Source organism: Vollenhovia emeryi, unplaced genomic scaffold, assembly GCF_000949405.1.
Source record: "Vollenhovia emeryi isolate VEMERY1.0 unplaced genomic scaffold, V.emery_V1.0 DF939178.1, whole genome shotgun sequence".
Classification (NCBI taxonomy): domain Eukaryota; kingdom Metazoa; phylum Arthropoda; class Insecta; order Hymenoptera; family Formicidae; genus Vollenhovia; species Vollenhovia emeryi.
In genome coordinates, this window is record NW_011967188.1 from 1,246,227 (window position 1) to 1,269,732 (window position 23,506).

General features: G+C 33.4%; 2 protein-coding genes across 6 annotated transcripts in view; one reads left to right on the forward strand and one right to left on the reverse strand.

The window, feature by feature from the left end:
- Positions 1–9,128, forward strand: part of LOC105563328 — a 15,758-nt gene extending 6,630 nt beyond the window's left edge. The window contains exons 2-4 of one of the 2 annotated variants that reach the window (XM_012014831.1): positions 5,003–5,056; positions 6,979–7,235; positions 8,834–9,128. In XM_012014831.1, coding sequence (XP_011870221.1) covers positions 5,003–5,056; positions 6,979–7,235; positions 8,834–8,887 — 365 coding nt within the window. In that variant the 3' untranslated portion in view covers positions 8,888–9,128. The remainder of the gene's footprint in view (positions 1–5,002; positions 5,057–6,978; positions 7,236–8,833) is intronic. The other variant, XM_012014832.1, reaches the window with a different exon arrangement.
- Positions 9,129–11,202: 2,074 nt separating this feature from the next.
- Positions 11,203–20,394, reverse strand: LOC105563329. Of its 4 annotated transcripts, none has more exons than XM_012014836.1 (6): positions 20,206–20,394; positions 19,376–19,551; positions 14,591–14,626; positions 14,197–14,467; positions 11,897–11,952; positions 11,203–11,637 (listed from the first exon to the last, which is right to left on the reverse strand). In XM_012014836.1, the coding sequence occupies exons 2-6, from the start codon at positions 19,467–19,469 to the stop codon at positions 11,603–11,605; spliced, it is 492 nt and encodes a 163-aa protein (XP_011870226.1). In that variant the 5' UTR covers positions 19,470–19,551; positions 20,206–20,394; the 3' UTR covers positions 11,203–11,602. The 4 variants fall into 4 exon arrangements, with proteins under 4 accessions (XP_011870226.1, XP_011870225.1, XP_011870224.1 ...); XM_012014835.1 differs by having other exon boundaries at positions 11,203–11,640; XM_012014834.1 differs by having other exon boundaries at positions 11,778–11,952.
- Positions 20,395–23,506: the final 3,112 nt, after the last annotated feature.

Here is a 23,506-nt window from a genome sequence, read left to right on the forward strand (position 1 = left end):
TTAAAGCACTATTGCAACTGATTCGTTAAAAAGATACAAGATTTAGACTCCATCATTTTTCTCGAAAACTATTACACAAAGACACTTATACATTTTTTGAATTGTATATGGTGTCAGAAACTTTCCACGTGAGGCCATCCTAAACGTACATGATATCGTGAACTACATAGCATTTGCGAAACTTCTTTTCTTTATAACTTTTTAATAAACAACGAGCGCCGGCTAAATCCTTCTGAGCGTTACTCAGGAGGGTAACCTTGACAACATATGTCAAGCCCAAGGTTATTGGAGGTGGGTGTGTTAATCTAAATAATTACCTTTGTCTAATACTTTTTGAGATGTTTAAGAGAAAATTGATAACTTTTTAAATATTTAGTTTATAATATCTCGATAATTATTTGATGGAAGGAAAAGTAGAACAGGACTTTTTTTACTTGATTTTATTTTAGGAATACCTATGCTGTTGCAATAGTGCTTTAATTATTAAAAATTTTTATGTATGTAAATTTTGTTTATGTTACAACAAACAAAAAATTTTAATAATTAGGGAACTATTGCAACAGCATATACCTGAGACCAAATCAAGTAAAAAAAGTCCTGTACTACTTTTCCCTCCGACAAACAGTTATCGAGATATCATAAGCAAAATATTGAAAAAGTTAGTAATGTTCTCTTGAATATCTCAAAAAGTATTAGGTCAATAAAAAAATGTTTAAGACAAAAGTTGTTCATATTAATTAGTAGAATAAGATAGTATAATAAGCAAGGGGATTTCATTTAAATAATTGAAGGTGACCTGCACGTGACCTACAAGCAACTATTCGAGGTCAAAGGACACCATCTTGTGTCCCCCTCGAAATCAAACAACTCTTGTCTGAAACATTTTGTTCTCAAATTAAAGCCAAATAAGTTATTAGGGGTGGTAAATTAAAATAACTCACTCTATAAGTATAACGTAGGTCAGTCGAAAATAGTAATTTTGCGGGTAGAATGTCGGAATTCTTATTCGCGTAAGGTGTCACGGTGAAGTGCACTTTGGTAGATTCATGCCGGATGGATAGAATGGAATTACGCAATACGCCAGTCCATTTCACTGTAAATGTGGCGGCTGCCTCAGATCGAAGTTCGAATTGTCCGACCGTGACGCGTATTTTCGATGAGCGATGATGAATCCAGGTGCGGCTAAAGTGCAAACGAACGTATATCGAAAAGGTCGGGCACGAAATACTCGTATTCCCCGTGACACACGCAAATGTGTTATCTGTCAAGTGGCATGTTTGTAATCATCTTAAGTGAGCTGATACATTACGGGATCAGAATGATTGACACTGTCTTGATCAATTTCTTGTCGAAAATACGTGAAAAATCCGAGATATAACTACTTGGTCAGCGCAAGTTATGGACAATGAATTATACGCGCGATTGCGCCACGATTATATTATCAGCAACGTGGCGTACTTGTGTTGAGAAGTAGAAATAAAAGGTGAGTACTTAATGAGATCTTTTGAAGTTATACATACTTCTGTAAAACTTTTAAAAACGTAGCAATTTGCGGAAAGAAAAACCACCTTGCTCAGTCGCGCTGAAAAAGAAGGTCGAAGCCGATCAATTAATCAGCTTCGTTTCAGGTGGTAATGGAACGAACGGTTTCGCGAAACAAGTTGCTCCTTTATCGTTCGCAAGTCATTTTAGCTTTGCGCGCGGGGAATGTATTACGGAATATATTATTTATCATTGTTGTTCGTTACTCGCTTGTTCAAGACTAGGAGACACTGACGCTAAGTACTCTGACTAAGCAGATGTTCTGATCTGGACAGTACAATTTTAGGTTCGTTTTAAGGAGTTCTTCTTTCAAAAGAAAATTGACTTAAAGAATTGCCCTTTTACCAAGTTTTATTGATATTAAAATACCAAATTTAATTCTTATTTAAAGCTATCTCTGGGTTGTTCTTCTTAAAGTTTTCACAACATTGCCCTTTAGAAGTTTTCTCAGAATACTCCTGATACGAAATGGAAAAAAAGAAAATGGTAGCCAGTGTAGGTCGTTAAAACTTAAGAAAATTTGGAAAAAAAGAAATTTTGTCTTATTCGTTATAAATGTGATATCGTTCCTACTACGATGATTCAGCAAACATTTTTAAAGAAAATGGCGGCCAGTTAAATATCGAGTGATTAAATTTTACTTTTGTTCAGATTTACAGATTTTTTAAATATATTTTTTTTATTGTTGAAGTAAAAGTAAGATAAAGAGTGTAGTGTGCGTTTAACATATGTGCAAAACGGAAATCGTTGGACCTAATAATTTTTTCAAAAAACGTGGGACGCAAACAAGCTTGAAAGTTTTCGGAAAAATACATTCAAAGTTTTCCTTGCAATTATTGAACAGAAAGTAGTTTATTTGTGGTACTTTACTATATTTTTGTTATACCTAACTTATAAAATAAACCTTTCTCTTCCAAAAAATCACTTTGAAGCCCCTCTCTTTCCTATGAGCAACACTGGCAGCTTTCTTAAGTGACGTTGACCGTCTCTTCGAACAGTCGATTCGCTTCCCGTCTCTGACGTCGGCGAAAACTTTTGTTTTACTTCCAATGATTAGTCCCACTACTTCCATTATCAATGTTGGTCTGTATTTTTCATCAAGTATACAAATAACCACATATATTGTAATTTCAATTGTCTTTTTTCCACAATATTTCCATTATACAGGGTGAGTCTTTCCATATCCGACAAAATGTTTGAGAAGGTAGAAGGGATCGAGATGAACGGAAAAGTCCTGTACCATTTTGCAATTTTCATAATAGTTAACGAGTAATTAATTATTATAAATCGTTGTCTTAGGCCGGCCTATCGCCCAATTTGAGCGCGTGGCAAGATGTGACCGCCCGGCGATCGATATTGCTATGCGCACATCCCGCCACGTGCTCGAATTGGGCGGTAGACCGGCCTAAGACAACGATTTTTCATAATTAATTACTTGTTAACTATTACGAAAATTGCAAAATGGTACAGGACTTTTCCGTTCATCTCGATCCGTTCTACCTTCTCAAAAATTTTGTCGGATATGGAAAGACTCACCCTGTATACTATTATATCCGTAGCGAGTGTGGCGCAGAGAAATGTGCGCTGCTTAGTAAACAAATGAACGAAAAGATCCGAGTTTAAATCCACGGACACGACTGATTTTTTCGGAACTTCCCGAAGGGAAGTGGTAACCACCGAGAGTATCCTGCCACACATATCCTTTTAGGGGTACAGTCCTCCAGATTGGAGGTTCTCTTCGGCAAGGTTAGCAGCCTACCGTACTTCTTCTTCTTCTTATTCTTGACACTCGGCTCTAACTCAGAGCCGATACGGCCACGTCGAAACAATAGTCGTTTGTGTATTAATTAGTTTCTAATAAGTTTTTGAGCGAGTTCCAATTAGTTCACACAATGTAGAGGCTCAACTATCGGTCCTCGCGCGGGGTAATGCAATCGGATGATGCAACCCCCTCCCCCCGAGTATCAAAAATTCCTCTTCTAGGTTAGAAGACGTGTAAATCGCTCAACGTCCCGAACGGAACTTAGCAGTCTACCGAAGATGAAGTAAAATCCAAATGCTCAAAGTACCAGTTCGTTCTGTACCAGAAAGAGCTGGATAAAACAGGCTTTTAAGCCTAATACACGAGGAAGAAGAAGAAGAAATTTATATACCAGCTTTTTGGATAATAGTTATAGATTGTAAAATTCTGGTATACGTAATTATTATACAAGGCAGAAATTATGCATACATTGTTTAACTTAAATTTAAAATAATTTTACGCCCGTAGAATATTTCAAAATATCAAATTTAGCACATATCATGGTTATTTCAACTTGTAATCCTTTAAATATTAATATTTCAATGTAAAATTATTTTCAGATAACAGTCACGTAAAAAGAATTAACATTTATCATGAAAGAAAAACAAATTTGCAAATACAATACATTTAATCATAAAATATGGATTTCATATTAAAGTACGAAATTGTGGCTCATTTGTGTTGGAATAAATTTGGTTTTTCTATTCCGAAATTTTATATAAGTATATGAGAGTATATATACTTTTGTACTTTTACTTTTATGATTGAGGAAAAGCTTGATAGCGGAAACAAATTCATATCATGGGATGTATTATAAATCATTATAAGTTTTGAATCACCTTTATTCCGCATTAAATGAGAATGAGCAACGTTTTTGCGCATTCTCTCTCTCTCTCTCTCTCTCTCTCTCTCTCTCTCTCTTTCGTTTTCATTTTCATATTACTTAGTGCAAAGGAGATATAGCGTGCAACAATCTACGCTTAAGCTTACTAGAGATCAGAAACGCTACTACATTTCTTATATAGACACATTTCGAGCTAATGTATCATGTCTGAAGATATTGTGAAATGTATGTGCATTAAACTTGCTCACGGTAGATCATTCAATAAAATTTAACATCAGCAAAGAAGGTATATGTATTTTTCTAAACGTAATTTCGTGTCAAAAGAACAGTATGTTCCACAAACACACTCGGGAAGAGTAATTTAATAAAAGGTATGTGAAGTTCCTGTATAGAAAAAATCTAATTCTGCTCTATTCTGTGATGTGCACATCACCAGACAGGGTAGTGTCTCGCGCCAATATAATATACACGGTTTAACCTCTGCTTATTTCATACATTAATATAATTACACGTATATAAAGTATATATAAGTATATATGCAGCTTATAAATGCGTTTATGAAATTTTTCTTCAATAAAATATATTAAATTATATATTTTACATCAAAACGCAATAGACTGTGTTATTTACTGTTTTTTTACATGGTATTATTTTTTAGCATCTTTTATCTTAATTCGATTATTATATATACACGTTTTACAAGCTATTAAAATAAAAATTTCTTATTAACATTACTTTGTAAGAGAGCGCGGGGACCTAAGAAAGTTTTGAAAATTTGTTTGTTTTTTTTTGTAACATTGGTATTCCTTTCACAGCGCGAGGAGAAAGGAGTACAGGCCGCAGGAGTGCCAATAACTACGTTCGCAAAGGTATGATTTTAACAAAATCTTGATTGGTCGAAAAGTATGCAGAAAATTTTTCAGGAATTGTAAAACAAATTTTATGTTCCTAATTTTTTATTTATCATTCTAAGAAAAAAATTTGTTTCGCAACAATTTCCGAATTATTTCATATATGTATTATTGTTTTAATTTAGTCAGAGAGTAAATCAGGGTATTGTCGCCATATGGAAAAGATGGTCATAGAAAGAGCTGTAATTTCTCTAATAATCGCCAAATAGAGTAGTTTCTATAGTGATTCTCAAAGATAATCGATATGTACGGTATATGCGCGTATGAAATAATAGAATACTATTATGAACATTATATCGTGTTTCTACTTTCAACTGCTTACAAAATTTTAACGGAAAATAAGTCCACTACATACTGTTATGACGCCGAATAAATTATAGTTAACCCTTTGCACTCCGAATTATATAATTTCATCTATTGGTTTGGACTTGAAAAAATGTCGAGTGAGACACGACAAAGGAGCTCCTGAGATAAAAACTGATGTCGAGTCACACTCGACATAGGAGTGCAAAAGGTTAAGCAACACAAAAAGATTGTAAATTGTAACGTGACCCATGATTTTTATTTCCATTTTCACTATTTTTCTTTGTTTTTATCCTATAATACTATTGTCAACTTTTTCTTACAAGTCTGCACTGAGAAAAATATCCTGGCCTATCTAATTCAATTACACATTAATAAACGGATATATTTGATTAAATTATTATATATATCCGATGAAAGATATAATCGGTGTTTCTATTAAATTTCATCGTTAACTGCAATTGTATTGGATAAATTTCATTGAATATATATATAATTTAATTAGAAAACTGAATACAAAAAACCGATGGTTAATTTTTCATCGAAAACACTATTTAATCGATTTATCCAATGGAAATTTTCTTAATGTGAAAAGATAGCAGCCAATGCTCGTGTTAATAAAATTGTAATAATATAAATTTTCTATGAAGTACTTTTCTGTTTTTCTACGTCGATAGCAATACGTACTTTAAGCTTCGGTGAAGTAATAAGGGCGCTATTAAAAAATAATAAAAATAAACGTAAGTTTTTTTTTATTTAAAGAAAGTGTGGTCTAGTTTATCCTATATGGCATTACGTGAGTAGCCGTCTAGATGACGAATCTAATCTTCGGTTTATTGTGAGAATTGGACTATTGTCGACCTGTTGGTCCTAATCAAGACTTCAGAAGCTTCTCCCTCTCGCTTACAATGAGCTCTATAACATATTGGAGTGAGCGATCCTATTCGATGTTCCCAAGAGAGAGGTGCTGTTGGGTGAATCTCTGACTCCTTCTCTATTATCTGCTTAGTTGACGATTTTCTATCTCACGATTTCTATTCCACTCATGTAAGGTGAGATAGAAGATCTTTGGTCAATCAGATAGTAGACAAAGAGACGGAGATTCATCCAACAATATCTTTCTCTCGGCGACATCGAGAACAATAGGAAACAATAGGACCACTCACTCCGGTATGTTATAGAACTCACTGCCAGTCACTTTCGTTTCCGATAAAGAGTGCGCGGGTCCATTATGTAAGAAGTCAGAGGTCTATACTTTGTTTGCATCGCTCGTGGGACTGTCCAAGAATTACACGCAAAGTACGCAACACGAATAGGAAGAAAGTATATTCCCCGCGGAGAAGTTTCTCAAAATCATTACGTCTATCAACACGAAATAGAGATGACATTTTTTAATACATGCAACATTTGGTTGCATCGGCGCGCGAAACGCTGCGAACAAAAACACAAATATCTTTCGTGCGGATCTGACCACGTTTAATTAAATACACGTAACATATCGTATTTCAAATTATTGTCCTGATTACGTAAATAACTCGCGCGATTGATATAAATTATATATAATTAATTTCCCGTAGGTGGTTGTTCGTCGTTCGGGCATTCCTGTTTCGGCGGTCACGGCAAAAGGTTCGATTCGACTGTGCGACGTAACACTTTGCAAGAAAGTATCAGCCAGAATATTCAAGAATCCGAAGTACCATCGCCGAACGACGAGTTATTTTACGTTCTTCCGAATGATGAGTTTCGGGAACGATCTGATCAGTCTTTCATGAGGACTCGCAAGGATACTCAACAATTCGACGTTTATCCCCTGTCGACTTTAGTGGATCAATGGGTACGTGCGTTTTCCGCGGATGAGCATTAAGATATAAGATATAAGAACTGAGATAAGAAATACAGAAAGTTCTCTAAAGCAACAGAAAGAAAGTTCTCTAACGACAGAAAGATAACAGATACAACTCTTGCGTTAGTATAGAGACTCTGCGCTAGTTACGAGTTGTATGAAGCTATAGAAATAAGGAAGGATATTTTAGTTGTTTAAGCAATGGACGAGATATCACACCCAAGCCGAACAAGAAGTTACGATAAAGTCAAAATGATATGAAAATGGCCTCATATAAATGATGATGCCTATCAAAAATCATATTTTGATTATGACGGGAAATTGACCAAATTATAATTTTTGAAATTTAGAGACGTTTGATATGAGCCATGATAATTCGAACTTACAACTAGATTATTTCTGATACTTGTAATTATACGTTAAGATTTAAATATGGCAATAATTTATATTAATGGATACAAAATGTTCTTTTCAACAAAAATGATTCTATTACGATTAGAATATTTTTAAAGTAGAATATATCGTGATAAAGTGTACCTACTGTTCAATATTTTATACGATTTGTATTCTTCATCACGAATACAAATCGTATAAAAGTCAAGCTTTTATTTTGTATTTTATGAATGGAAAAATCGAGATATTAATGCTTCAAAAATCAAATATTTTAACAAATTCGTGAAATCGAATATTTTAACAAATTTGTAAAATATAATACTAGCATGTCCGACGGCTTCGCCTGCGGTCTCACATGCGTGGCTCTCACACGCGTGATAAAAAAAAACTTCAATTTTACGAATTATCAAGAAGACCCCTAAATTTTCACTCCGAAATTTCTAAACAGGAATATCCTGCTTCTTATTGTGAGTGGCAATTTGTCTTTTGGAAATGTAGAGTGGATAATTAAAATTTTAATTATTTTATATGTCAATGTAGCAAATATTTCGTCATGTTATTTGTCATTTGTGTGAGAATGAGAAATATCGCAACAATATCTTTCCCGGAGTCTTCTGGGCAACTAATTTTTATCCATGTTTCACATATGTACACGAAATTTATTCTTTTTTAAAAAAATTATTGAAAGTAAAAGAAATTAACATTTCAAAGCGTTCCATTTGCGTGAAAATCATTTCAATCAAGGTATATTGCTTATTGCTCAGCTGTGCATGCGTTGTACCCTGATGTGCAAAGTGGATAACATATAGCCTATGACAATCCCGAGAGGCTAAGAAAACTATTAAACATTTCAATTCAATCGATCAATTACCCTGGCGAGAATTTTAAGTGAGAGATGATGTTTATGACAAACAGACAAACCCTCTCTCTTCATGATATTATTATAGATATGGATTTGCAAGATTTTAATCATTTTGCATGCACGAGTGATTTGTGTTTTCCGGCGAAAGTCATCGAAAAGTTAAAATACAATCGTAAAAAAGGTCAATATTGTTTCAAGTGATGATATTGATGATAACATCTTGACTCTCTCGAAATAATTACTTTTCGATATTATCTTGACGTTTAAATAACTTCTTTTTCTGCTTAGGCAAAGGCACGAGTATCTAACGAGGCAAATGTATGCTATTTTTCAGATAGCGTCGCATCGTCGCCCCCATCGCACAGATACGGACGTCACCAATAAATAAGAAGATAATTACCCGCGTATGCCAAAACTAAGCAGTTTCGTTTATATTGGTGCGCATCGTGTCTAAAAAGGATTATTCCCAGATAGCACACATACTTCTATGAATATTCTTCTGGAGGGCAAATATTCTTAATTTCAGAATATTCTTTCTATAATAGATTTGTAACTTCGATTGGAATTGTAAATTCGATTGGAATATTCCATAAATATATATAGATTATTACAATTAGAAATCGTATGTTCATAACAAAGAAGAACGTTTTTAGAATATTCATCGAGTTTATGTATTGCACATTGTTTATTGCGCAATGCACTTATCTTATGCAAAGGCAGTGAAACCAGTGATCATACCATATATAACCGACACGCTATATTCGATAGATTATTCTATTCACATTCGAAAAAGATTTATAGTATTGCCAGTATCGGATGTTCTGCGAACATAAGATAAATATATAAGAATGACCTATGGAATATTCCAAATATTATTGAAGAATATTCTTAAAATGTTCATAGGAGTGTCTTGTGCTATCTGGGTTTGTATTAGTAAAATTTTAGTTAATTGTGTGATAAATTTATATGGTTAAAATGATCATTTTTCTAATTATAAGTACTGCACACTTGATTATTCCTACGTTTTGTACTATTTGCATTAAACCTTTTTCGTAATGATGCGACAATCATTCGGTCGTGTTTCTTGCGTTATTATAGATTTATATGTATAATTTATTATAGCAATGGTAAGAAAAAGAGCTTTAAAATTATTATCGATATCTCTTGCTACATGTATCGTATCAATTTACGTTATAGGAGTACCCACACAGCAAAAAATATCACAAAGATATCTGGGAGATATCTAAATATTACAATACCTGATACAAAAACTATTCAGATATTGCTCGGATATCTGGGAGATATCTTCCAGATTCTAAGTCATGATTATTTCATCTGAGATGTGATATCTTCTATCAAATATTAGATATCTATATTTTTGTGAAAAAATCGGATTTTACATTTTACAGAATAGGCAATGTGATAAATAAAATATACTTTTTCTTTATCAGTTCCGACATAAATTATTAAGTAACACGGCCTCCATAAATCAGCCTTTACTTATTTATACTACAATTGTGAATTTTGAGGAAAAGTTAAATAATAAACAATTATTTAAAAACAAAAATAATAAAAATATTAATATAAACAGTGGTGTTTTTACAAGGGATTTCAGAGAAATGTGATATCCTTAAAATATTTAAGATAAATCGTCTACGAGATATCTCAAATATGACCGGAGAAATGATATCTGATTGAAGTTGTCAGATATATTTTGCTGTGTGGGTATAGTTAATATAACGGTCTAATATAAAAAAGCAGTTGAGCGTCAAATATTTAAATATTTAATATTTAAAGATTTGACGCTCAACTGCTTTTTTTTTTATATTAGACCGTTATTGTTCTGCAAACTATATTCGATTGAACGTGGATAACGTTGACGTACAGTTTTTCTTGCGTATAATGTAATATCTTCTTTGCGACGACGTTATTTTCCGTAGATAATCGCGAATGCTGCACGAGTCTTGTCGGTAACATGTGCCATCGTCATGTGATAGCAACATTGCTCTGCGTTTTACCGTTCGTTGTCGGAAAAACACTTTATAATCGGGCAATGTTAAATTGTGGAAACTTGTTGAATGTATACATCATAAATCTACAATATATGTCTGTCGCACCTGTCTTGATATGGCGTTACGATTTATTTTTGCGAAATAAATGTCCGCAAGTTAGAACTAGTTGTGTTATTGATATTGAACTGTTAATAATTATTTATTATTTTTACATCCCTAATGAAACAATTGCAATGAGAAACATTAAACATAATTACGATACTATAAGTATTGACACTGTTACATATTCAGCATACTTTATCTTGTTTATCTTACTTACTCGTAATGTGATAATAATTTAATTGCGATTTAATTAATTTTATATATTTATAGTAGTTTAAAGTTATAGTTTCTTTTAATGTGATGATTGTCTAATCTAAAGTAACGGCTTTATTTATATAAATTTTGATCTATGTAAACAGTCCAATAAAATATCGATACATACACCGAGAAGGTTTGAAGACTGAATTATTAATTATTTGAGACCGTTTTACTCTTTTTGTATAACAATACACACTTTTACAAGTTTTTATCGATATGCGTTAATTTACCAATTGATTTTCAATATGCATATAATAATATAAAATCAAAGTTTCATCGTTTTAATTTTGCAAATGAGTTTTAATATTTATATATTAATTAATATAAAATCTAGGTTTCATGTTTATTTGTTAAGATTTACAGATTAGGAGGAATTAGGATAAAAAGCATCTAATTTCACACAGATAATCATTCTATAGTAGTAGATATACAGATACAGTCTCGCTAGATGAATCGGAATGCTGTAGTAATCGGTGAAATTGTTACTGTTGGATATTTCACGCAATTGCGATTACAACAAAATCGCTATATCATCGAAAGTTTCACTAGAGACGAATATAACGTTTCCTCAGTGAGAATTTGTATAATACAGATAGGGAACACCAAATCAAATTGAAATTTAATACGAAAACACGTACACATGTTTCTTTACAGAGAATTATTACATTATTACTTCAATAGTAAGACCTGTTCTTTTCAAACTGTTTTTCGTCGCAATAGTTTGCAGTCTTTTATATCCTGTTTATTTCGTATCTCCATTTCCCTCCTTCTGAAAACAAATAGTGCGTCGTTACGCAAGCGCTTGATACTTGATAAATTAACGCTTAGGGAACTTAATTAATTAAAACACTTAACAAAAATTATTTAATAAATTTCGTAATTGTTAATAGAATTTACGAGGCGTACCAGAAACTTGAGTATATCTAACTTTTGAGGGTCGTTAATTGCCTTATCGTATTCACCAGGTGAAATTAGGAAGATTTCTCGATTGTTTTCAAATTTATCATTCGTATTACGCTTTATACCTTGTGTGTTGCTAATTCTCCTTTCATTATCTTCGTGTTCGTTGTTTATTGGAATTCTGTAAATGTATATTGATGATTAGATTAGCTCATTAATGATTAATAAACTAAACTATTTTTCTTTTAAAGCGCGCGTTTAATAAATTACTTTCTAATTTTTATTTCTTTATTTCTGGCAAAACTTTATAACTTTCAATGAAAATCATTTAAATTAGAAGAAAAATGGAAGAAGAACGATGCAAAGATAACTAAATTTCATGAAAGTGTTAATTAATTAAAATAGAGTATCGCGTAATTATCTTAACGTAATGTTCCAAAATCAAAGTGTCAGAAGATTGAACGCTAATTGTTTGCGAAGCAAAATATAAAACTTTGAGCGGGAATCATCAAAGAAGTGTGCTTTAAAAGTATATCAATCGTAAAAGGAGATCCTGGAGTGCCTTTCACTTTCTTGCACCTTTTGCACCTAGAGCTATCAATCTATGGAAACATTTGTGTAATACACAAATTATATGGCTTATATGTATGCATAAATCGAGTGTTCTCGTGTCCAAAATAAATCAGAGAGCAGCATGGTATAATTGAAACTAATAGTGAATTCGGTTGCTTGCACTAGTGCGCACTGAATGCACACCAAGGCTTGTTTATAGTCAATTCTTATATTTAAGACAAAGGAAAAGAAGTTACTTATAGTCGCCAGTGATGATTATGAATTAAAACAGAGAGCTTATTGTCAACCCAACTGGCAAATTCCTTTAATTTTTACTTTTTACTTTAATTTAACACATTACAACGTTTCAACTCTAATTTTCCTGCCGAAAACAATTCTACAAAATTCTACAAAAAAATATACTGTCAGAATCTAAGAAATTCTACGTAAATTTAAAAAGTGTTATAAAAATAAATATGAAAATGCTAGAATTGGAACACTTTTGTTAATTTTCGTAATATTCTACAAGTAAGCAGATGTTTTAATTCTTTAAGATTTTGTTGTTTCTTAAATCTTTAAACTAGTAAAGTTTTGTACTAATTTTTACAAAATTGTACATTTTCATGAAATACTACTTGCAATAATTTCTTGATTTGAGAACATTGTAATTTATGATGCTATTTCGTAGATATTTTTACAAAAAATTAATGTTTCAACGAAGGTATAAAAAACTGTTGAGAATATTCTATTAAAATATTTTTTACAATTGCCGTGTAGTATAAAAATACAAAATATTTCGGCGATTTCCTCGTTAGACGCTCGCTATGTAAAATTGTTGGTGCCGACCAATTAAACTCGTGATCACGTAATACGCCATGTCTACTAACGACTAAGTGGGAGTTTTCGTGTTTCTTAATGTTGTTTTTATGTTCATTAATGCAAGCCTGTAGGTGTCGTTTAGTTTGTCCAATATATAAAGCTTTACAATGAAAAGGACTCAAATTAGGATCGAAACGTTGTAATGTGGAATTTGCCAATTGGGTTGACAATAAGTTCCGTTTTAATTCTTACATTTAAGTTTGTCCTGTATACGTTCAAAGACTACGTAACCAAAAAAATGATACGTACGGATGCTCTACAGACAATTTTCCTGGAGAAGAAATATTTCAAAAGGTATTTAAGACTATCTTTAAATATAAAAATTGACTACACGAAACAGAATGCTGTTAAATTTAAAATAATAAAGTTGTTTAAATTAAACTATAACGTCACGGGCTGCTACAAACATAAATAATTCACTCAATTGTATTTGCTATGGATTTTAATTTTAAGCATTGAACTAAACATCCAGATTATTAAGACAACTATCTGATGTTTCTTATTCATTAATACTCATGTTGTTTTAACGATTTTATTTCAATTACATTGATCTTGTTGATGCAACATCATTTTTTTCCCGTGTATAAACAAGCCTTAGCGTGCACTCGGTGCACATTAGTGTAAGCAATCGATATATTAAGTAAATATAATCTAATAAAACTTCCGTAGCATGTCACGTTCTTATTCTTTTAAACTTACAATTAGTTCATCAATTTTTATGCGCACACACCTAATCTAATTCTAAAATTAGAAGAATACTTTCGCGTTTCATATATTTCCTAATAAAGCAGATCTAATAAAGTTCGTTGCAAAAGTTAAAATAAATTAAATGACAGGAGACTTCGTAAAAAAAATATTGGTAGGTTTGTCGAAAAACTAAGTGCAGAAATTGTAAGTAATTAGGAAATAATACGCATGCAGTTTTTCGTGAGGAATCATCTGCCGAGGTATCGCTTAGCTTAACCCTAGCCGCGTTCTTTTGCGAAAAATTCACCTGATCGACTCAATGCCTTCGTCAGTCATCGGTGCCACATCATGGTTCCACTTCGGTGGAACGTATGACTTTTCCTTAGGGAAGTTACCCCATCTAACGCGATATTTATCCGTCAACGGTAATATAGGCTGGCCGGCGATTAAACGAGACAGAATCCATTGCGTTTTGAATGAGGGCGCGATACCATTTTGCGGGGATCCGTTCAGCAGAGTCTTCGCCGCCAAGAAGCGCACGGTGGGCACACCTTGGACATCGCTGCGCTTCCCGTGTGCTATAATTTTGTTTTATATTACGCTTATAGTATACTACTAACGGTGCGGACCATTAGAAACGTTTATTATTAATATTTAAATAAGGAAATACTAATATGTTTACCAGAAGTAGTGCTACATACCTCCCCAACAGGAGTGTCCATAGCTTAGACAAGATCCTGCAATAAAATGACAATGTATGCACTCTATAATATTGAACATACAATTTTCGAACTTATAACTCGACTATTTTTCGTTGTTAACATATTTACATTGTTGTTAACATCGCGTGATAATAAATGTCAAAGTAAGCGAAGCAGAATGTTTAATAAGCATTTGTTTCTCATGCGGGAGATGCAATTTCAGATTAAAACCGTGATATAAAGTGACGTGAGAATCGAATATAAAATGCGACTGAAGATGTAAAAATAATATTATAACGCGTGCATTTCTCTCCTGCGGATAAAACAGGAACCGTATTCAGTGCATCGCAAGGGAGAATGTAATAAAAATTTATTTCTAGACTCTTAGCGGTATTATATCCTCCAGACGGTGTTCCGGTGTTCTAAGAACGAATCACCTATAAGCGATATGGAGAAGTTTGTCTCGGCATTCTTTGTACGCAATGAATGTCAGGACAGATAATATCCCGTAAAATTGGCTTTTCGCTATTACTTTATTATGATTTCGCTCAGCGTCGCGCTTTAGAACTTCGATTCTATTATGTAAAGAATGTCCTTATTTCGAATAATATATATTAAGAAATCAAAGATAATGAAAAAATTCTTAATGCCAAGAATCACGGATATCGAGCAATGTAGAATTAAAGTATAGTAATTATACAATAAAAATAAGTAATATTTTTGTCCTATCTATTCTTGTCTATTAATATTTTATACAATCATCAATAAAATATCTAGATTGATGTTGTGCTCCATGTATCGACGTCGACAATTCTATTCGTAAAGTGGTTCGGGATTACAAATCCGTGGGCGCGCGTGCGTTAGAAATTTGAATGGAATCTCGATAAACGAATAAGTAAGAAGTAATTGAAACTGCAATAGTCGGATTAAAGGAATACTCATCGAAGGGCTGCGATGGAATAAATGAAATCGGGAGCACGGATATTTATTCGCGTTTTGTTCGTGAACCGGAAAAGGAACGACATCCAGGTGAGCGTTGCTTTCGCAACTCTGTCTCTCCAGGATAAGTCCCTTGTTCAGTGACAAAGATACAAAATGCGTCATGTAAACGGGGAAAAAATTGCTTTCGTCCACCGGGATGAGAATATTCGTCTTTGCGTAAGACACACTCGTAATACGTCAAGGGATGCTGCGCAACTCGATTCTCAAAGCCCACACTAGTTTTTGATAGAATCGATGCGATTTAGACATTACGTTCCTCTCTGCCAATGCGACGATCTTTGACGTACTCGAGACGCGTCTTATTCACACAAAGGATCGTGATAATCATTAAGGAGGCGGCTGGCGGACGGCTATGGTGGTGTAACGAATAAGAGCACAGGCTCTCGCTGGGGGATAGTTTAGATTCAATTTCAATCACGTCGCCTTCGGATCATCGCGGTGCTATTTGAAACGTAGTCTAGGCAAACTTTGCCTCGTGAAAATAACAAAATAATTTTCATAAGTTTTATGAATAAATATTTCAGAAAAATTTTCCCATAAAATGTCTGAAGTAAGTCATGTGCATTATAAATAAATTTTGTAAAAATTGATAGAAATCATTTTTGTATAAAAACCAACAAAGACTTTTTCTATCTTCTACATCTCCTTTTATTTTATTACAAAAGCAGTTAAATAATAATGCAAATATGCTGTGTACGTCAGTAGAGCTCGAAATTTTGTCAATAAAAAAATTTTCTGTAAGTAAAGTTTCAAGTAAATAATTGTTAAAGGCTTTACGCTGCGTGTTAATTTATGCGTTATTTTATGCTGATTAATACGAAAATAATAAATCGAGACAATAATAGTATGCCGTAATGACAGTCCCTTTCTACTTGACTCATTTTTAAGAGACTTTTTCCACTTTGCAGAAATTAAACGTTTAAATATTAGGAACGATAAGAACTTGTTACAAATCGCATCTTTGAACAACAATCGTTAAAGTAAAGCAAATAGATTATACTGATAAAATGATCCTTAATTGAAAGAAACTTCGATAATTTTGAAATGTTCATCGATGCGATACTAATGTCGTTGTTATTCATCATGTAGTTTTTTAAATATAGAAGAAAGTTCCCTATTATGAGATAAACTCCTAATATGATATAGCGACAGTTTTTGCTAAATTAATAGGCATCATCTGTTGGTGTCATCGTGAATTTATTGCCCTCGAAGTGAAATCTGTTTAGTGGAAAATTCACTATTAGATCGTGTAATTATTGTGAATAAAGATTTGTGATTGAATTTTGATGTTAAAAACCTGCTATCTCATATTAGAAGCCTGTCACATAATAGAGGACTTTTCTCTATATTAAAATTTAATAATTTTTCAGCTCTTTTCCAGCATTATGTAAAGATCTTTGTCAATCGTGCAAAATTCTATTTTTATCACTTTGTATAACAGATATCCGATTTAATGTCTAATCCCTTTATTCTTTCAATATGTCATTTTGATATATCAGAACGTAACTTTTTAGTGAAAACAATAAACAAATGAAGTTAAATAAAATAATAATACAATTATAAATAATACGAATAACAGGAACGCCTTATACAGTCAGGCTGGATCTCAGTGCCTAATAATATGTTTTGCGTGTATATTTGTTTTCAACACAGCAAATTGCGGGTCGATAACTTTCAGCGTTGAAACATGCTTGAGTAGTCGAATGATTAATAGCGAATTCGATTGTTTGCACTAGTGCGGAATGAGTGTACACTAAGGCCTGTTTATAGTCAATTTTTTACATTTAACTTTGCTTAAATACATGTTCCAAGAGTATTTAGCAAAAATGATCCGTATGGATGCTATACAGGTCATTTTGCTGGTTAAATATTTCAAGAGAAAGTATACTTAAAGTCACCAGTGATGAATAAAATTTAATAAAACTTCTTATTGATCCAACTGGCAATATAATTAATAAAGTGTTACAATTACAACCTGATTCTTGGGTCGAAACGTCGTACCAATTGTAACACTTAATTAATTATATGGCCAGTTGAACCAACAAAAAGTTTAATTTCAATTTTATTTCAAGAGATATTTAAAATGATCCCTAAATATAAGAATTGACTGTAAACGAGCCTTAGCGTGCACTCAGTGCGCACTAGTGCAAGCAACCAAATTCGCTATAAGACACCCGTCTCGGATAGTAAGGAGGCTCAAGTTCGAATTCTCGCTGATATAATATTTCCGGAATAAATTCTTTACAGTTTGATTCTAAAGGATGCTTATCCTTAGGATTCAGCATCAGTATTAAATTGATTATCAAGTAATATTAAATTGATAATCGAGTAATAATCAAATTAATGATAATCAATTTAATTAGAATGTATTACTGTTTCGACTTCTGTTGTATGTTTCACGATCGAAAGTTATTGGCGCACAGTTTGCTTAGTTAGTTGAATCTATACACATTATATTAATTGTACAAAATGCTAATTGCTCAGAATATCACGTCAATCCACAGATTGAATATCACAGAGATGATACTTGTGGGAAAAAATGTAGTTACTCTATGTAAATTTTAAATACATGTCAATTAAACTTTTCCAATTTAGTCTAATGCTGAATTAATTTACGGTAAGCTGAAGACGAAATTCATATTATGGCGTTTCTCATGATAAGCCACTTAGCGTTTCGCGAACGCTAGAATAAGCTTACATCTTTTTATTTCAAATTAATGGCCACGTATCCGAGAATAATCCGTAGATATTGCAATGTCTTGAATAATTACCTACAGCCCAATGCGCAAACAAAATGCAATAAACATTTTTCTCAGTTACTTAGACATATTTCTGTTAAGGTTCTGCGAGCATGTCATCCAATGAGCACTCGAGTTGGCTTTCATGAAAATGCAATCGTGATTAAAGGATAATAAGATGCAACTGCTATGAGATTTGCATTCGTCTTATGTTTGTATTGGTCGCGCATTTTATAAATGTATCACGTAAGAGCGGACTATGATTTGTCGAAACTGATATTTCGCGCCGATTAATTTCACTGACTTTCGAAATAAGACTGAATAATCAGACTGAGAGTAAAAGCAAAACAGCCAATATAACTTACTCGATATTTTACTGAAAAATAAAATTTTGAGAGGAGAGATTATTTCGAATACAGACTAATTCTAAGGCGCATGCTTTATTAGTATGAACACATCGAGATAACAATAGATGTAAAAAATATTAATGTATAGTACGGTGAACAATTCGAAATTCCGGATAAACGGAATATATCAAAGAATTCATTTAATAACTAGAAGTATGTGTCCTTTTGGTTACTCAACTAATTTAATTTTGAAAGCTATTTTTTGAGAAAACTGAAGTAATTATCTATTAAATAAAAAGAGTCAATTTTAATAATTATTTATTTGTCAGAACGATAGTTTTCTAACAAATAATGTGTACGTCCTTTTTAAAATAAGTTTATAAGATGAGCTCGCAATAAAGTAATCTTAAAAATTTAGCAAAGTTTTTTTTTATACGTTTAACTATGATTCATGTGCAACAAAATTTTGTAATATCTGATATATTTTATATTATATTATATTACAATTTTGCTAGATCTAATATACGTAAAATTTTAATATATATTTTATATTGTATAATGACTTATTTATTTATGAGAGAGAAAAATAGAGAGAGAGAGAGAGAGAGAGAGAGAGAGAGAGAGAGAGAGAGAGAGGGGGGGGGGAGAATGCTATTTACAATTAATTCAGATCAAGAAAAAAGTTGTAGTGTACCTACCGGCCGCGCATCCGACGGAGCAGACGATTAACATGACGATACAAGTCTGTACGAGGATTGTCAAAGCGCGTGGTTTTCTCAAAATCAACGCCATGTGATATTTTCAGCTGATACTTCTCTATATAAACGATCGGGTAGATTACGTTCCGGAAACGTAGCCCGAGATTGTTTGCGGCCTGAAAGTCGATTTTAGTTTATTTTTCCTTAAAAAACTTTATCCTTTAGACAAATTAAAATAAAATTTTGTAAAAGAATTCTAAGAGGGAGATCTCCATTTTATTTTATTTGTTATACAGAAGAATTACTTCAACCTTTATTGACGTTGACTCGCGAGCGTGACTGTTAGAAAAACTAGCGAAGGCATTTTATTTTCTGAAATAAATCAATAGAATGTGCTCGCTAATTAATATCGATCAAGCGTAATCAACTACTATTATACGATAATATAAATCATTTGCGCAATCTAGATACACTTTAATGTTTTACCTTATCGGACAAACGTATAATATTATTATCAATTTTAATTTTACACTTAATTACGTTTCAATAAATACAACAAAATCTATACGTGCGTATATTTACAAAATGTAAATTGCCTTACTATGAAAACTTAGATAAAACTTTTTTACTTGAACATTTTTAGGATAAAATATTTTTAACCACACATTCTGTTTCGACTTTTTGTTATTGGAATTTTTAATCCTCGCAAAACTTGCAAATAAAATCAAAGATAATAACATTAGAAAACAAGTCAAATATATCTTTGAATTGTTGTAAGTGATTGGACTCTCTTTACTACGCCGGCGATTTTCACCTCTCGAGAACTCTACCTTTTTCTTCTATTATATTATACACTCGAAAAATGACGTGCGTATCTCACTTCCGTTCACCCTTGCAAAGACGAGGAGCGAAGCACCGCTTTAGACTACGGACGCGTTCTGCGTGCGTTTCACCAAAATTTGAAGATTCTTGCTGCTCACGAAAGAAAGGGTCGATTTCGATCGAAGAGATCGGCGACTGAACTCAAAACCGGAGTGTCGCGACCACGGCTTTTATATACGGTGGCAAGCTCTACGGGGTTGCATGGTGGGGTGGCTGAGCAACGCCACCCTCCGGATGCGCACCTGCGTCGGTGACGACGAACTTCGTGCGAGCGAACGAAAACAATCGTCGTGGGTGGGATTTAATTGGAAATTTACGATAACACTGGGATTTTGACGTTAGCCCCGATTAGATATTGAAGGTGTAGTTCGAATCCAGATTAATCAAACACTACATTTAAAAATGGATTACCTGATGGCTATTTCAATAGCGCACCGTCGAAAACATTTTAATCGTAAAAGGATCCTCGCAGCTATTTTAACACAAAGTTGAACTTATCTCGCGTATTTTTATGCATGTTCATTTACATCTGTTTACTAGAGGAAGGTCCCCTACTATGAGATAGGCTTCTAATATGAGACAGCGGAGTTTCTGCTAAATTAATAGGCATCATCTGTTGGTTTCACCATGAATTTATTGCCTTTGGAGTGAAATCTCTGTTTAGTGGAAAATTCATTGTTAGATCGTGTGATCGTTGCGAAAAAAAATTTGTGATTGAATTTGGACGTTAAAAGCCTACTATCTCACATTGGAATCTTATCTCATATTAGAGGACTTTCCTCTGCTTACATTTAACTGTAATATACTTAATATATTCAAGATTTCACACTAGTTCAACTGGTATCTCGGAACTATCACCGCTCTTTCCGCCTATAGGATTCTTTGACTAATCTCTACATAAGTTATTTTCACAATCAAGCATCAAACTCCGGGAAAGTAAATTGCTTTTGATATTTAATAGCCTTGAAATTACGGGGTAATTGTAATGCAAGGATCATGAATTTGCGATGCTGCGTTTTAACTTCCATTATTTAAGGCTCCTTCATCTTTCGTCGCATGACATTTGAAAGCTATTTGCATCTGTATGCAGAATGTTTGCCATTCTTCAGGCGTTTATTTCATTCGTATATGTACGAATGATAGCGCACATGCAAAATTTAGGACTCAGTATAAGCGCAGGTGCATCTGCGACGATATGTATCTTATTCATATCCGTTGGCCGATCATAAAGAGTGCACGTTACGTAAATGGTATGCATTTAGAAATTTGATGCGCGAGAAAAATTTGATACAGAGGAAACTTTTATACTCGTAATTCCTCCGTGATCGTTTCTCGTAAATAAAGGAACGAAAATAACGCATACGAATAAAGTAATTAGATCCGTGATGTTCCTTTAAAGTTTGCGAGAAAAAATTTTGCAATCTAGTTGAAATCTACTTTAGCGGAAGCGATGAATGGTCGCTGATGATGTACAGATTCCAATAATTGCGTATAATGAAAGCTGAAACGCCTGTTTTCCTACTTCCAATAATCACGAATTTTTACGATAAACCATATATATATATATGTATATTTAAAGATTCCCGACTTAGTTAGCGCTTCTTCAATATATGTACATTAGCTCTTATGTATCTGTATGAAAGATCACACATCAACTAATGGAAGAAATCGCAATAACGTTGTATTTAAAGACGTACAACACGTTTCCAGCGAATTGTGATCTGCGTTATCTTAACAATATTGTTAGTACAAGCGCCTGTAACTTGTCGAGATATCGTTCCGACGGCCATGTGGCTGCGGGACTTGTAATTAGATACTATCCGGAGGAAAACCACAATAACGTTTCGGACCGAGAAATATTTCTTACCACGCGTGTAAATAAAATTTTTCACCGAAACGCCGCCGCCTTTCGTCGAAACGAGAGCGCGTTTCGAAAGTTCAATTTTTGCGACCGCGCTTTTTACATTACCTAAATGGACCGGGAGGTTTCGCGTGACGCACGAGGAAGGCGCAACAAGTTCTCGGACGGCTATAGATCTGCTGGACGCCCGCGATGGTACAGATAAAAATTCTGTTTCTGTTATTTTATACGGATTAAATGCAAAACATATGCGATTTCGCAATATTGGCTGTTCATTTATGCATCTCAGTTAGTTTTTCGTACCTAGAAATTTGTTTCTGCAGTTGCAAGATCATTTCTTTCAGTGTTCACGTTTGACAGTGCCAGTGGAAGAAAGAATCCCCACACTCCAAAAGTCAATCAGTGGATTATCACTGAAAGCAGAGAATAGTCACTGATTTGAAAGTCGCAGTGGTATACTTATAACTGTAAATCAATGACTATTCACTGTTTTCAGCGATAATCCACCGATTGACTTTTAGAGAGTATTTCTTTTCGAATTATCCTGCACGACAGCGTGGCTATTTTTGCTCGGAGTACACTTACAGTTTAACTAATTTATTTCGTATATATGTTTTTGGCAACAACGTGATTGATCAACCCAGATTAATAATACATTTTTTTGCCATTTTGGAGTGTCGGAGCATCAATTGCATCGCAAGGGTATCGAGGAGTTCAATATCGTGTCGCGTAAGAATTATGTCAACAGTGCTGTGTCACCCGCTTTGTTTCATCATGAAGGAGAGTGGTCTCGCGTGCCAGTCGTAAACCAAAGTCATCAGAAAGAGGAAGAGTGGCACAAGTTGCTTTCGTTGTCAATTACTTTTGCGGCCCTTCACATAGAAGGCAACAAACGGGCGATCCACCGACGATTTAATCTAACGCGTACGAAGAATAGTCACCGAATTACGCATTTGAATGTTGGGCCGCTCTCTCGTCGCTTCACAATTCACGATTAATATAATTTTACGGCGCCGGCTTCAATGGTGCGAGGTTTGTTGGATCGATATATAACCCTTTCCCTTGTAAGCGGTACACGAATTATTCCTGCTAATTTTTTTTTAGTGCGATACTCTGATATTTAATGAAAAGGACGCGCGGACTATATTTTAACTGTTTCGGTTTTCCTCAAACTACACATTTAAAAGAGAGGAGTAAAATTTTAAATTAAGTGAATTTAAAATTTTTATATTATTAATAAATTCTTTTATATTATTAATAAATTTTTATATTATTAATAAATTCCCGAGGTAAAAATAAGATATGTGTATCTAATAAAAACCATTTCTTCTCTTTAGAATTGGCCAAGCTTCTTATAATCTGCCTAAATCTATAATCAGAATTCCTAT